Here is a 14,902-nt window from a genome sequence, read left to right on the forward strand (position 1 = left end):
ATCTGCATTCTTAACCCATAGCTCACAACTCTGTGGGCTAAGTTATAACCACACTTTTCTAATATCATCACTTTCACCAAAAAGCAAAAGCGATGTTTGATATTTCGCATCTAGCTCCTCCCGTCTCAACATTTCCAACTTTTTCATGCATGCATCCACATCATTAGAAAGATTATGTTTATCTTAACAGTTAACACATTTGCCACGTTGGTAATACAATCCCCAACGTCTATTAGCGTTAAATCTAATGTTTGCCTTATATTTCCATTTATCCCCTCTTTTTTTTAAACCAAACTGATGACTCGTTACTAACACCTTGAGTCAGTGGTTCCATCTAAGTGCATTCGATATCCTTAATACCATTTAAATAGTGGCCAAACACTTCCTCAAATGGATGAGGAGGTACAGAAAATGAGGATATATAGAAGATGGCCCCGATTGTCAAAGTCATTCGAAGCAGATCCCTTAAACAACTGAATACAAAAGTAAGGGTAAGAGAGTGGCGTCCTTCTCAAAGCTTCTACGTATTTATTGGACTGTGTAAAAAATATTATAAAAAACTATAAGATTATTTAAATATAACAATAGCTATTATTTAATAAAAATAAATACCTTCATTTCTATTTGCCATTCTTCTTTTGAAGTTAAAGGTCTTGTTACATGATTATAAACGATGTCGGTTTTGTTTTCAGTTTAATTTAATTACACTGGGTCCCTCCGACACATTACCGTCTCGTTGATTAAATCTCGAGTCAACCATACCCGTCCACCTATTTTCCGGTTTAAATTTAGGATGTTACATGAATCAAGGTAAATGTGAAGGTATGACAAGGGCAATTAAATCTAATTTTTTCATTTAGCGTGTTTTTTTTTTCAGCTTAACGAGTGAGAGGTATCTTAATGAGTCAGATATGTGTTTAACCTTTAAAAAGTGTTATTTTGATGAACCAAAAGTGGGTACCGGTACCGAATATACCCGGTACCGTTTGGTACCGGTATTTGAGTGTAAAATCCGGTAAATACCGGTACCAAACCGCTATCACACAGGACCAATACCGAAATGTCAAAAATCGATACAAAAATTGTATCAGATATCATTTGCTCATCCTTGCACAATATTACCAAACAACTCCTAAAACTCAAAAGGGTATAAGGGGCTGTTTGTTTACCTCTTAATAGGGCCCTTAATGGTTCAGACCCCTTACTGGTTTAATACTTAATAGTTCAGACTGTTTGTTTCGCAAGCATATGTTTGAATGGTTCAGACATTTGCCTCTGAATGGTTAAGCATTATACTGAGTCTGAATGGTTAAGACATCTAATATGAATTTGTCAGACATTTGCTTCTGAACAATTAAGCATTATACTGGCTCTTAATGGTTCAGAACTCTTACTGATTTAGCACTTAGGGGCTGTTTGGCAACTTCTGAATGGTTAAGTGCTGAGCCAGTAAGAAGTCTGAACCATTAAGTGCTGAACCAGTAAGATGTCTGAACCATTAAGAGCCAGTATAATGCTTAACCATTCAGAGGTAAATGTCTGACCAATTCAGATTAGAGGTCATAACCATTCAGACTCAGTATAATACTTAACCATTTAAAGGCAAATGTCTGAATCATTCAGACATCTGCTTGCGAAACAAACAGTCTGAACCATTAAGTACTGAACCAGTAAGATGTCTGAACCATTAAGAGTCTCGTTAAGATGTAAAGCCTTACGAGAGCCTGACAAAAAAATAATTTTAAAAAAATCTATAGGCTACCACGCTATATACAAACAAGAGGGATATTTCTCCTTTGAAACCATCATTTATCAATAACTCGAAGGTTCGTATCTCTTCTACTCTCAAATCTCCACAAACCACCGAGTTCTGCCGCCACTTGTGCCACCGCCGGTAAGTTTCCGGTGATCTCACACCGAAGAAAACACAACAAACTACCCGATGTCTAGAAGCTTCTAGGTTTAATCCCCTCTTTTTTATCATATTATTCGATTTCTAGGGTTTTGAAATTCATCCTGATTTGATAAAATTGAGGCTTTTGGCTCACTTATATGTTGATTTCACATCGTTTTCATTGAATTTTGTATCGTTATTCATCGGTGTAGAAGCTTCTAGGTTTAATTTCCTGTTTCCCCTCTTTTATCATAACGTTCGATTTCTAGGGTTTTGAAATTGATACTGATTTGGTAAAATTGAGGCTCTCGGTTCAGTTATACGTTGATTTTGCATCGTTTTGTTTGATAATTGTATCGTTATTTATCAATCTGTGCATGTTGAGGTAGAATTACGAGATAAGGTTTGAAAGTTTATTGATTTTGGGGGTTAGGGTTTTAGAGGGGTGATATATTGTTCTGTTGTTATACATGAGCAAGTATATGGCGGCAGGAAGACATGGGGGATACCGTGACAATGAGTTTAGGGAGCGTGAATCGGATTATGATGTTTCCAAGAGGGAATTGCCGTATTCGAAAGGGGAGTATGATCGGTTAAAGAATGGGAATAACCACAACCCAGGTTATGACAGGGACAGGGGTAAGAATCAGGTTCGGGCTAGGGTTAGGCATAGGGACGGTAAAGATCGAGAGTTGGTGAATGGTGGGGGTTACCGTTCTGCTTCTAGGAATTCTTCAGGCGATCACCGCCTCAGAGTTGGGGATCGAGAACCTGGTGAGTTGTCTAGTGACAGTGGGTCTGATGAAGCTGTTGAGTCGGAAATAAATTTTAAGAATAATGAGGGTTTAAAGATAGAAAACTGTTCTCAGTCTAATAGTAGTAAAAAGAGGAAATTTTCACCTATTGTTTGGGATAGAGATGATAAGGAAGCTAGTAATTCATCAGTGACTAGATCTTCACCAGCGAATGTTGTTCTACCCCCTCCTCCTCCATTGCCTAAATCCTACCGTCGATCACCTATAGTTCCTACAGCTATTGCACAAAAATCCCCTGTAGAAAGTAATAAGGTTCAGTCTTCAGGTAATACTCCAACTGATACTGGCAAGCATGATTCTCCTGGATTTGAACCCCGTATTGCGAAGCATGATTCTCCTGGAATTGAACCGCATGTTGGTTTATCTTCTTCTGCACAGGAAGAGCACCTTGGGTACAATCAGGATGTAGGGCCACCAGAAGATGATTACGTGCCCACACGGACAATAAGATCCTCTCGGTGGGCCGATGCCAATTCTCCATCTGATGAAGGTGAACTTTCTGATGATGACAGGGTCCAGCAGAAGAAAGAATCTTTACATGGGTCTGTTGAATATAGATCAAGAAAGCGGTCATCAAGTCCAGAGATTGGGGAGCATTATAGAGAAAACTCTGAACAAATCAGAGGACGATCATCCGCTTCGGGTGACGCAAGTATGAATGATCTTTCTGATAATGAGTTGGAGAGGAAGGAATATATGGATATAGATGATGAGCCGAAAAAAGATGGTACTGATCGGAGCTTATTATCAGAGTCTGATTCGGAGAATGGAGATGAATCTCACGGTACACCCGAGGCTGGGGGTCCCCCGTCAAGAAGTGTGAATATGCTGCAAGGTTGTAGAAGCGTTGATGAGTTTGAGAGACTGAACAAGATAGATGAAGGGACTTATGGGGTTGTTTACAGGGCTAAAGATAAAAAGACGGGAGAAATTGTAGCTTTAAAAAAGGTAAAGATGGAGAAAGAAAGAGAAGGGTTTCCTTTGACTTCTTTAAGGGAAATAAACATTCTTCTTTCGTTTCATCATCCGTCAATTGTGGATGTGAAGGAAGTTGTCGTTGGGAGCAATCTTGATAGTATTTTTATGGTAATGGAATACATGGAACATGATCTTAAAGCACTAATGGAGACAATGAAACAGCCGTTTAGCCAGAGTGAAGTTAAATGCCTCATGCTTCAGCTATTTGAGGGAACAAAATACCTTCATGATAATTGGGTTCTTCACCGGGATTTGAAAACCTCAAATTTACTGTTGAACAATCGAGGTGAACTGAAGATCTGTGACTTTGGATTGTCTCGTCAATATGGAAGTCCTCTAAAACCATATACTCATTTGGTGGTTACTCTTTGGTACAGGTGAGCAGCCAGCACTTGTGCAATATTTCTTTTATTATGTTTAAATACCATTTGCGAACTTTACCTCGTTACTATGCTTTTATGGCAAGATGTATTTGTTTTTCTGATTTCATTTCAATCATCAGATAATATGATTGATATTGGCATCCTTCTATTATAGCGGATGATATGTTTTCTTTCGTAATCTTATTTGGTGGTTTAATACCTTTTTAGGGCACCAGAGCTTCTGCTGGGAACAAAACTATATTCTACTGCAATTGACATGTGGTCGTTGGGTTGTATCATGGCCGAACTGTTGTCTAAGCAACCAATATTTAATGGGAAAACAGAGTTTGACCAGCTTGACAAGGTAAGTTGACCAAGGAACTATGCAGTTAATATCGGTTATCAGTCCCCATGTAAAATATCGGTGGCAAATATCGGTCAGAATATCAGTACCAGTATTATCGGCATATTGACCGATATATCGCCGATTTTTCTGATATCAGTACCTTTCTTCTTAGTTCTACCATTCGTCTTTCTTCTTATTGCTGCTATTAGTGTTTTAAGTCTTAATTATTAACTATTAAGTGTTTTAACTTTTAAGTCTTAATCAGTTCTTACTTGCTACAATTGTTACTTGTTTTGCTAGTTGCAAAAAGTTAATTTGTTAATGGTAGGTGAGTATACTGAATTGTTAGTGTTAATTGCTATATATATAAATTCTATATTATACTCCCTCTGTCCCATTAAATGTGTCTTATTTTGAATTTTCAAAGTCTTTATTTATAAACTTTGACTTTAATTATATATATTTTTGTGTTATATAAAATTTGATGAAAATTAACCCGATAAAAACACTTGTAAAACACACTCAAATCATACAACTTTCATCAAGTATTATCTAACACAAACAAAATTATTTAAGGTCAAAGTTTATAACTAAAGACTTTGAAAATTCAAAATAGGACACTTTTAATGGGACGGAGGGAGTATTAAAATTACGGATATCCCACCCCGATAACCGATACCTCAAATGTCGATCCTTGACCGATATCCGATTTTTTACCGCATTAACTGCTTAGCCAAGGAGTTGTATTTTACTGTATTATCATTAACACTTGGTCACTTCGGACTCTTATAATGACAGATATTTAAAACACTTGGCACTCCGAACGAGACTATTTGGCCCGGATACTCTAAACTTCCCGGAGTCAAGGTGAACTTTGTCAAGCACCAGTAAGTGTGAACTTTCGTGAATTTATTCATCAATGAAATAAAAAGTTCACATTTTCTTATTTTGCTAATGTTTTCCCAGGCTTCCAGCTTTGGGTGATTTTCTGGTCTGGCTTTCTAGCTTCTGTTGGCGACAACATTATTTACGTTTTCAATTCCCTTGGTTTTATTTACTATTTTACATTTTTTTGTAGGTATAATTTATTGCGGAGGAAATTCCCGGCTACGTCTTTTACTGGATCTCCTGTTCTGTCTGATGCTGGATTTGATTTGTTGAATAAACTTCTAACATATGATCCCGAGAAGGTATTACTAATTGGATAACTTTATGTGATTATGAGGTTTCATGTTTTTATATGAACATGACATGTAATATATATATATTTTAAATGTCTGAAATACTCCCAGAGGATAACTGCTGAGGAAGCTCTAAACCATGAGTGGTTCCGTGAAGTTCCGCTTCCAAAGTCTAAAGATTTTATGCCGACGTTTCCAGCTCAGCATGCTCAAGACAGGTATTTTAGCTGTAGATTTCAGAACTTTGATATGCAAATGTGGGTAATATTAGTTTTTTTTTTCCTCCTAAGAAGGTACAAAAAAATTTGGATTTTTTTCTATATTTAAGGTTATTGACTTCCAAGTTAGTTGCACTTTGGGTAACCAATATTATACGTGTTTTCTAGCTAACAAAATTTTACACACAAAAACACACACACACACACATACATACATACATTCATATATATATATATATATATATATATATATATATATATATATATATATATATATATATATATATATATATATATATATATATATATATATATAGGGAGGGGCTCATGCGAGAACCACCCTTATTGTGAGAACCTTGAGAACCAATGTGAACACAACCTAAAATAGCTAAAAAAATCTAAAAAAACCTAACCCCCCCCTCCCCCAAACCTAACCCCCCCCCCCCCCAAACCACCCAAGCTAAAATGCTAAAAACTAAACCCCCAAAAAAGCTAAAAAAATCTAAATTTTTTTTTGAATTTTTTATGTTAAAATCGCTACTTTTAGAAGCCAAAAAAAAAAAAAATTAAAATTTTTTTTTTTTTTGCTTCGAAAAGTAGCATTTTTTTATAAAAAATATTAAAAAATATTAAAAAATTCAAAAAAAATTTTTTTGTGTGATTTTTAGGCATTTTTGGTGTGTTCACATTGGTTCTCGCGGTTCTCACAATAAGAGGTGGTTCTCGCATGATCTTCTCCCTATATATATATATATATATATATATATATATATATAGGGGATGGTTATCTTGAGAACGCTAAATATTGCGAGAACCGTGAGAACGAATGAAAAAACCAATAAAAATCATTTTTTAATACAAAACTCATTATACTAAACTACTACATTAAAAAAAGAATTTACTCTTTAAATAATTCATCTCTTCTCTCAAAATCACTCTTGATAGATTTTTTACACGTGTAAATACAACTTTACACATGTGTAAATGGCAAACTTACACGTGTAAATTTTTCTTATTTACGAATACATGTAATTTTAAACTTCTTAATTTAATTTCTAATATTGTATTCGAATAATAATGATAAGTGTAAAAAAATGAATTTGAATTGTTTTTGATTGAGTTCTCGCGGTTTTTCATTAGTTCTCATGGTTCTCGACTTCTCGCAATATTTAGCGTTCTCAAGATAACCCTATATATATTTATATGTGTGTGCGCATCTGTACTGGGTAAGTGGGTGTTGCCTAAAATGGTTATTTTCACATCTATGTTTTAGGAAAGTGAAACTGTTTTACCCATAAAACAATTTTTACGAAAATTGGTTATCTCTCCATGCATTTAGTACATAAACTAGTCTTAATGTTCTGGAATTGTTTATTCGGCTATTTCAGGCGTACACGGAGGGTAATGAAAAGTCCCGATCCTTTAGAGGAGCAACGCCGGAAGGAGCTGCAACAAGCTGAATTTGGGACAGGTGGCTTATTTGGATAGGATAAAGAGTTTATATATCCGATTCAAATTTACGATGTACTAAAAATTTGACATTGTTGATTTGAGAGTCCATGTGCTGAGGTGGCATTGGCAACACTGGTTTGAGGTGATTATCATCAATGCTGCTTTTTAGCAGGCACTCTTCATCATCATCTAGGAGTTGACTTCTGCTTTAACTCTCAACTTGATACATAGCAGGTTGACTTCTTTGTGCAAGATGATACTTTTTATCAGTTGTTCTTTTGGGACTTGTGTATGTAACATATTTTTAGTTGGTTACTGTAAAACAGTTCATGGAATTGGATTTTTATTTCATATAAATTTCTTCTTAATCTTCTTCTTATATTGTGCTTTATAGTTTTTTTAATCTTTGTATTGTGTTTGCAAGAAATTGTCGGTGTAGCATGGAGTTGGCGTTCTTAGCTTTTCATTGACGGAGTTTATTATCAGAAATTGTGCTATTTCAAGGTAACGTCATAATAACATGGAATTTCTTAAAGGATTAATGATTGCTTAAAAACTTAAGTTATTTTATCGTGTTTGAATAGTGTTGAGTTTATTTTAGTTGTTTTTTTTTTGTCTAAAAGCAACCTGAGATCTTATTTTAAGCTTCACAAACCTATGTGATTCGAGTCAGACGAGTAGTTTCTAACATAGTTATTAAAAGCATTAAGCGCACTCAAGGCGCATAGGCCTCGCCTGGGGCCTAGGCGCAAGGCGCAAAAAAAGCGCAGGCCTGAGAAAAAAAAAGCGTACAACAAAAAAAACATAAAATATTTTTATATAATAGAAAATTAATACTATTCTTCAAATAAAATAAACTAAAGCTATTATATAACATTTAATATCGTTTATTTAGTACCAAAAGTTATAAAATGGTAGTTTATAATATCGTCTATTTAGTACCAAAAGTTATAAAATGGTAGTTTATCAGTGTAGAAAAATAGTTTCGTTAGATAAACGTAGAAATCTAACTAGAATCTTGCCAGAATTTAGGGAATTTGGCCGAAAACTCTCAAGAATCTAGGAATCTCGCCGGAACCTGCGCATGAACCATCACTTGGAGAATTAAAGCGCAATTGCCTTAAGGCGCAATTGCCTCGCCTCGCTAGGAAATTGGGCCTAGGCGCAAGAGGCGATGGCTTTTAACAACTATGGTTTCTAAACTTAATTAGTGATTTAAAGTTTTATTATTTTAACAAGTGATGAATTGTTAGTTTTCTCTCTCTATGAGTTGGGTTTCCTTGTTCTTAGTCTTCTTGTTTATCAAAAATCTTGTTAAACAAGTTAGTGAATGGTAATAAATAGAGATTAGTGGTCGAGGTTTAGGCGATGTTGACGACCTTTGGAGACCCTACATCTAAATCGTAGGAAATATATTGTACGAAGGGGAGAGAAGCATGCGGTATAACACATCAACGTTGTTAAGAGGATTTAAAAGCGACACTGTGTAGACGAAAATGGTGATTTGGGGGTGAGTAAGATACGAATCGGTGTAATTATTAGTAGTAAGGGACTAAGGGGTTAAGAGTTGTTTCTTTTATAATGAGGAATTTTTAGTTTCCATACATGATAGTTTTTTCAATTAGTTTTTTTTTTGTTTATCAATTTTCTTGTTAGAAATATAGAGTAATAAAAAGTAGAGTTTAGGGGTCGAGGTTTAGGCATTAGGGATGGTAGAAAGAGAAACCCTAACGGAAAATTTGAAACACGTAACTTCAGGATAGGCGAGGTGGTTAACTGCGCAAAAAGCCTGTATTCGAGTTTTTCCTTAAGTCGTTTCGAATGCTGCGAGTATCGGAGCTAAAGTTGAAATTAGTGGACTTAAGTGTTGCAGAGAAGTTTGGAAGGATCCAGTGGCTAATAAGTAATAAAACAAGGCCCGACCTAGTTTAACTTTGTAGGGTGACATGCTCTATTTGCTTCACCCCGCATGTTGAAGCAGCTCGCCTTGCGTTTGGGTTGCATTTTGACTACATAGGGGACGTGTAATGGGATGGGTAGGGATAAATCATAGAAATTTTTGGTCGGGATGCATAGTTATTAGTAGCGAATAGCCGACGATAGCGACAAGCTATCTATACACTACGTAGTGATAGGCTGACAGCGATAAAATAGCGGGCGCTATTTTATGTTTTGTTTGTCTTTGAAATTCCATATTTACTGCATCACTTTGGGAATTGGGATTACTTTTTATTTTTAACCTGCAAGTATTTGTAGTAAGTTGATACGTTTTTGAACCACATGAAGTAGAAGTGAGGGATACTTGGATTGAGACGATTCATCTTTCATGATTAAATTGGGTCGTAGATAAGAATTTTTTTTATTTTGCATGGTTGCCGTTGCTATTTCTTTTTCTGTGCTTTTTTTATTTTTAAGGAAAAATTACAAGTTTTGTCCTTTATCTTAATACCACTTATCAGGCGGTGTCCTTTTTAACGAATTTTGACAAGTTTTGCCCTTTACAAGGAATTTTGTTGCACGTTTTGTCCTTTAGTCTTAACCCAGTTAGATTTTCTTGTTAAATCTTGTCACCCAATGGTATTTTAGTCTTTTTACCCATTTATTTCAAGAGTCAACCTTAAAATATTTTGTTTTATTCTTTTAAATAATATTAAATAAATGGATAAAAAGACTAAAATACCCTTGGGTGACAAGATTTAACAAGAAAATCTAACTGAGTTAAGCCTAAAGGACAAAACGTGCAACAAATTACCTTGTAAAGGGCAAAACTTGTCAAAATTCGTTAAAAAGGACACCGCCTGATAAGTGGTATTAAGATAAAGGACAAAACTTGTAATTTTTCCTAATTTTAATTGTGTGGAAAATGCAAGGTTTATGATCTTGAATTTTTGTGACCAATATCTGCAACTGTCACTGCAGTATGAAAAGCAAGCAGGTTGTGGAGGTCACCCTGTGCAGCCTGGGACTTTTATAGTTTTCGTGTATTTTTCCATAATTCAGGTACTTTTTGTCCTTTTTAAGTCTCATTAAGTCATTATAACTACAAATCTCCATGTCTAGAATTTAAGTTTCTACCATACTAAAGCTGCTTTATATATGCTGAGATACTGAGTACTTTCTTAGGAACCAGTTATTTGTCCTCGTCTCTGCGTTAGATGTAGTTTTTGGTACATATTCGTTTGGGTTGGCCTGACTTGAAACTCCTTGTTGAAACATTGTTTTTTTCCAATAAGCTATAATCATGGGCGTATCTTTTTGGCGGCCCAAGGCGCTCCCCCCTTCCCGATTTTTCTTCGAAATTTTTTGTAGTGTAAAATATTGGGATTTTTAAGAGTCCGGCCCCTACTTTTCGTCCAAGCTCCGCCACCAACTATAATCGTGTCAATATTTTGTTAAAAGGATTTATACATTGATAATACGAGTTGGGGGCAATTTTTGATTTGCCCGTTTTTAGCTATTTTTCGACCCGTTAAGTATATACCCTAATTGACCCATTAGAACTTAAGTTGATCGAAATTGTCACCTATAGAGTGAAACAAATGTATGTTATTTATTTTAAGAATAAACTACAAAAATTGTACTTTTTGTTTGTTAAAGTTTATGGATTGCCCCTAGACTTGTTTATTCTCATCGATGTGAAATGACTAAAATACCCCCTTCTTCTTTCCCTTTGATTTTCTTCTGTTTCGTAGATGGTCAAATTTTTGTAAATTTATAGAACGGGTCAAAACGGGATATGCAGGTTGGGTATAAGGTGGATATTACAGGACCGAGTCAAAGCAGATGGTTAAATAAAATATATAATTATACCGAGTGCTTTACATGATGTAGTGCATTTTGAACACTTTTTCAACCCTCATGACCTATCTGTCTTCCGTTATAAGTTTATAACCAACTTTATAAATTTCAGCCCCTTGTCACGTTATATATAGCATGACCCAAGTTGAAACCGTAAATGTGTGAATTTGCAACCTCTACTTGTAAGGATGCAGGTGGTTGATACAACGATACATGGATGTTGCATGACAAAGAAACTGGTTTTCTAACTTTGCTTGATCAGTATGTTTGCTTGTTCGTAAAAGATCTGTAGGTTTTTGTTGATCTATCTAGTGCTTGTGATTGGTAAGATATAGATTGTGGCGTGTTTGGCTTAAAATTAATTTGTCTGACAACAAGGCAAAAAACAGCTGATTCTTCAAGCTTCGACTAGTATCATGGTTCGGATTGGAAATCTGGATTTACCTGTTTTTACCGATCCAGAAAGAATCAAGACGTCCCATCCGGATTGTTGGGCCGAGCTAGATACCATGCATGTGTTGTACTACCATGGAGATATCGGATATCCTATTTGTAAAATTGCCTTTTGGGTCAAACGGGTTGTCTTTGTATGTATATGCTTATGGGTCTTGATGGGTTGAAGGTAAATGAAGTAATTGAATGGTAAAATTGGATTTTACAACCACCTTTAGGTCACCCGCGAGCATTTTCAATTTTCCATCGTGCCCTCACCCCTAACCACTAATGCTCTCATCGCACCTTTGCACCGACACCACTGAACGGTTCTTGCTCAGGATTACGTTTAACAACCCTGAAAGATAAAAATTAACAGCCTTGTTAACACCGAACGAATTTGTAACCTCATATTTAACTTTTAAGACATGCTTTAGAAATTTACTAGAAGATATGGGTGACCACGGCTGCCACCACTTGCACAAGAACCACTTATGGAGGTGTGCAAAAAACCGAAAAAAAAAACATTGTAAACCGAAGCGCATCCTTAACTAAAAAGACCGTTTTGAAATGTAAACCAATACATTTGTGAATTCGGTTTTAGGTTTAGGTATTGGATATATTGAAACCGGTTTGATTTACAGATTCTCAATATCATTTGGTTTTCGGTCATTGAGAAAAAATATTCAAAGTCGAATAATCTGATCCAGATAAGTCAACAAAACTAATATCTGCAACCGTATCATGAGTGAGCTTTCGAGTCGAGCCATGTTTGTTGAGAACAGGTGCTTTTTCGCAATGGTCTTAAAGTTGCAATTAATTTGCGTCTAGTTTGACCTCCAATGGAAACTTCTTTGAATTTTCTTAAGTTATCATGTATTTTGCCTTTGTTTTTACTTGAATGTAAAATACATCGAGGATTAGTGAGTATATACTTAGAAAACTAGTTTTAAAGCTTTCTATTCTATACGGATCGTCATTTTGGTCGAAATATGATGATGACGATATTAATTGTTTCGGCTAGGGGGTCCTTTCTCCTGTTTTTTGCTTCGTAGTGTTTGAAAACTTCCAAAAAATTGATATATATTGAGTCCCCCCCCCCCCCCCCCCCCAAAATCTTTAAAAATTCTGACCCCTATTTAAAAGTTCAAGCTCCGTCACTGAGTGAGTGGTACATAATGATTTAGGGAAAGAGGCCACGTTAAAGGTTGATGAGACCATATGAGTCATGGATTGAGCTGAAGTTCTATGATAATCAAAACATAGTATATCGAGCTATATTTGAAGTTTTATGATAACTAAAACATAGAATGAGTTATACTGGCTATTCTTTCACTGAGCTACATCTTTTGGTTTTAAACACACTTCAATTCTACTAAGTTTTTTTTTTTGAACGGCGAATTTGGATCACTGACAAATCACTGGACTTTCATCGTGCCACGAGAGGAACCACCCGATCATATCCATCTCCACTAGGCATAATGCCTATACACCAATTCAAGAGGAAACCCAATAAATATGAGAAAACCCTCCTTGTGGGAATCGAACCCAGGACCTATTGTTCTCAAAGCTTTATCCCACCCCTAAAATGCCATTAGGCTATAAAGCCATGGGCTTCAATTCTACCAAGTACTAATTCATACGAGTAGTATTGAACTCAAAAGACAAAATAAGTTGCACCCATCTGAACTTATAGTTGAAGCATGGTAGTCATGGACGGACCTAAAGGTTGGCGAAAAGGCCATTGTTTTAGGTCACCCAAAGGGACCATTTGTTTGCGAATAAGAAGAAATTGATTGGGGTTCAAATATGTAGTTTAACAACAAAAGAGAAATTAAAACATGATGCAAAGGGGCTCAATAACTAGTGAAGATCTCCTAGTATTACGTAGGGTGATGTTAAACATAGCTTCTTATATGTTGAACGCACCAATATGAATAAAAATAAAGATAATGAGAGTGTGTGATTACGGGGAGGAGAGTACATTCAGAAAAAAAATAATATAAAGGGTATGTTTAACATAATCCAGATAACATTTATTTTACTTTAATTATTTTTGAATTTCAATCTCGTTTCTAATTAATTCCGATAGTTATATTTGTAAGTCCTTGTAAGTTATGAATTTTTGGAACTTATTTATTTGTTTACTTTAGTTTATACGTTTCATGATTTATTTAAAATCCTAGATTACAAATTTGCTTCTAAATTTCCCAATATTCGGCTACTCAGTACGGGGACGTCCCGGCCCTGTCGAGCCACGTCGCCGCACCTGCACACCGTTTCCACAGGGACGTCGGCGTCGTGAACGTCCTCCCTAAGACGACGTTCCCGCGCCTCTCTCTTCTTCTTTATACAAATATATACATACATATAAATATATATAGCCCATTTTAAGATATTTTTTAAACTAAACTCGGACTATTGGGCCCACTGGTTTCATTGTTTCAGTCTGTGTTTGGAATCATGAGTCCACATCTTTGTTACATATCTCTTTCAACTCACTCAATCAAACCCACACAACTCAAATTACTATTTACGGAAAACTTTTAATTTTGCTTGTTATGTTTTTTTTTTTAAAAAGAGAAAGATACATAAAAAAATATCCAACGATATTCACCTTTTGTATGAACAAAAATTGTCCCATGCATGTTTACCTTACTGGAAATCAAATTAATTGTTAAATCATATACAATCTTAATAAATATAATATACTATAATATAATATAATGAGGTAATTAGGAGAATCATAAAAATAATAGTTCAGTATTTAAGATTCTAAGCCGTTTTAAGATGAGTTTAAAAATAAGTGCGTGCGAGTAATGAAAATTCGAACATATATTTTGAGCATTCACAACTCTCCATCAAATTCCACTTTATAATTACGCTAAAAATTATACTTTCTGTCTTATTTCAATTAAATAATATTTTTAATTCCTTTATCATTATTAACTTTTCTCTATTTTTCACTCACAACCATTTTCAAAATATATTAAAAAATTATAGAGAGTAAACAGTGTCTCCTCAAATATACAGATAAATGATAACATTTTCTTTATTTTTCACTTACAACCACCTTTTATAATATAAAGACTACTTTCACATATTTTGGTGTAAAGGATATGAATCCTCTATTAATCACATAAGATAGTAAACGGTCAATGAGTACACGACCAGAGGCGTAGTATTTAAGGGGCCGGGAGGGGCGCCCGACCCCCCGAACTTTTCGCTCAGTAGTGTTGTACATGTAGTTTTCGTATAGAAATTTTTGGGTATATACGTTTTCGACCCCCCGGTTCTATAGAATTTTTTGGATATATACGTTTTCGACCCTCCCGACAAAAACTTCAAGCTTCACCACTATACACGACACATGACACATGAGATCGGAAATAAGACACGTTACAATTAGCTAAGAAACATTGATTT

General features: G+C 35.3%; 1 protein-coding gene across 9 annotated transcripts; it reads left to right on the top strand.

The window, feature by feature from the left end:
* The first annotated feature begins 1,770 nt into the window (after positions 1–1,770).
* LOC110871586 (cyclin-dependent kinase G-2) lies at positions 1,771–11,692 on the top strand. Of its 9 annotated transcripts, none has more exons than XM_022120270.2 (9): positions 1,771–4,064; positions 4,278–4,413; positions 5,194–5,282; positions 5,474–5,585; positions 5,688–5,794; positions 7,183–7,480; positions 7,671–7,750; positions 10,166–10,246; positions 11,232–11,692. In XM_022120270.2, exons 1-6 carry the CDS (start codon positions 2,365–2,367, stop codon positions 7,280–7,282), a joined length of 2,244 nt encoding a protein of 747 aa, XP_021975962.1. In that variant the 5' UTR covers positions 1,771–2,364; the 3' UTR covers positions 7,283–7,480; positions 7,671–7,750; positions 10,166–10,246; positions 11,232–11,692. The 9 variants fall into 9 exon arrangements, with proteins under 9 accessions (XP_021975962.1, XP_021975964.1, XP_021975963.1 ...); XM_022120272.2 differs by having other exon boundaries at positions 11,239–11,692; XM_022120271.2 differs by having other exon boundaries at positions 11,157–11,368.
* Positions 11,693–14,902: the final 3,210 nt, after the last annotated feature.

The sequence above is a fragment of the Helianthus annuus genome, chromosome 8, assembly GCF_002127325.2.
Source record: "Helianthus annuus cultivar XRQ/B chromosome 8, HanXRQr2.0-SUNRISE, whole genome shotgun sequence".
Classification (NCBI taxonomy): domain Eukaryota; kingdom Viridiplantae; phylum Streptophyta; class Magnoliopsida; order Asterales; family Asteraceae; genus Helianthus; species Helianthus annuus.

What these genes read in the sequence shown, in the direction of transcription:
- LOC110871586 (XM_022120270.2), top strand. Translation starts at nt 2,365, where the DNA reads ATGAGCAAGTATATGGCGGCAGGAAGACATGGGGGATACCGTGACAAT. An exon ending in GTGAACTTTGTCAAGCACCA is followed by an intron (nt 5,283 to 5,473) that starts GTAAGTGTGAAC and finishes ATTTTTTTGTAG; the next exon opens with GTATAATTTATTGCGGAGGA. An exon ending in TAACATATGATCCCGAGAAG is followed by an intron (nt 5,586 to 5,687) that starts GTATTACTAATT and finishes AAATACTCCCAG; the next exon opens with AGGATAACTGCTGAGGAAGC.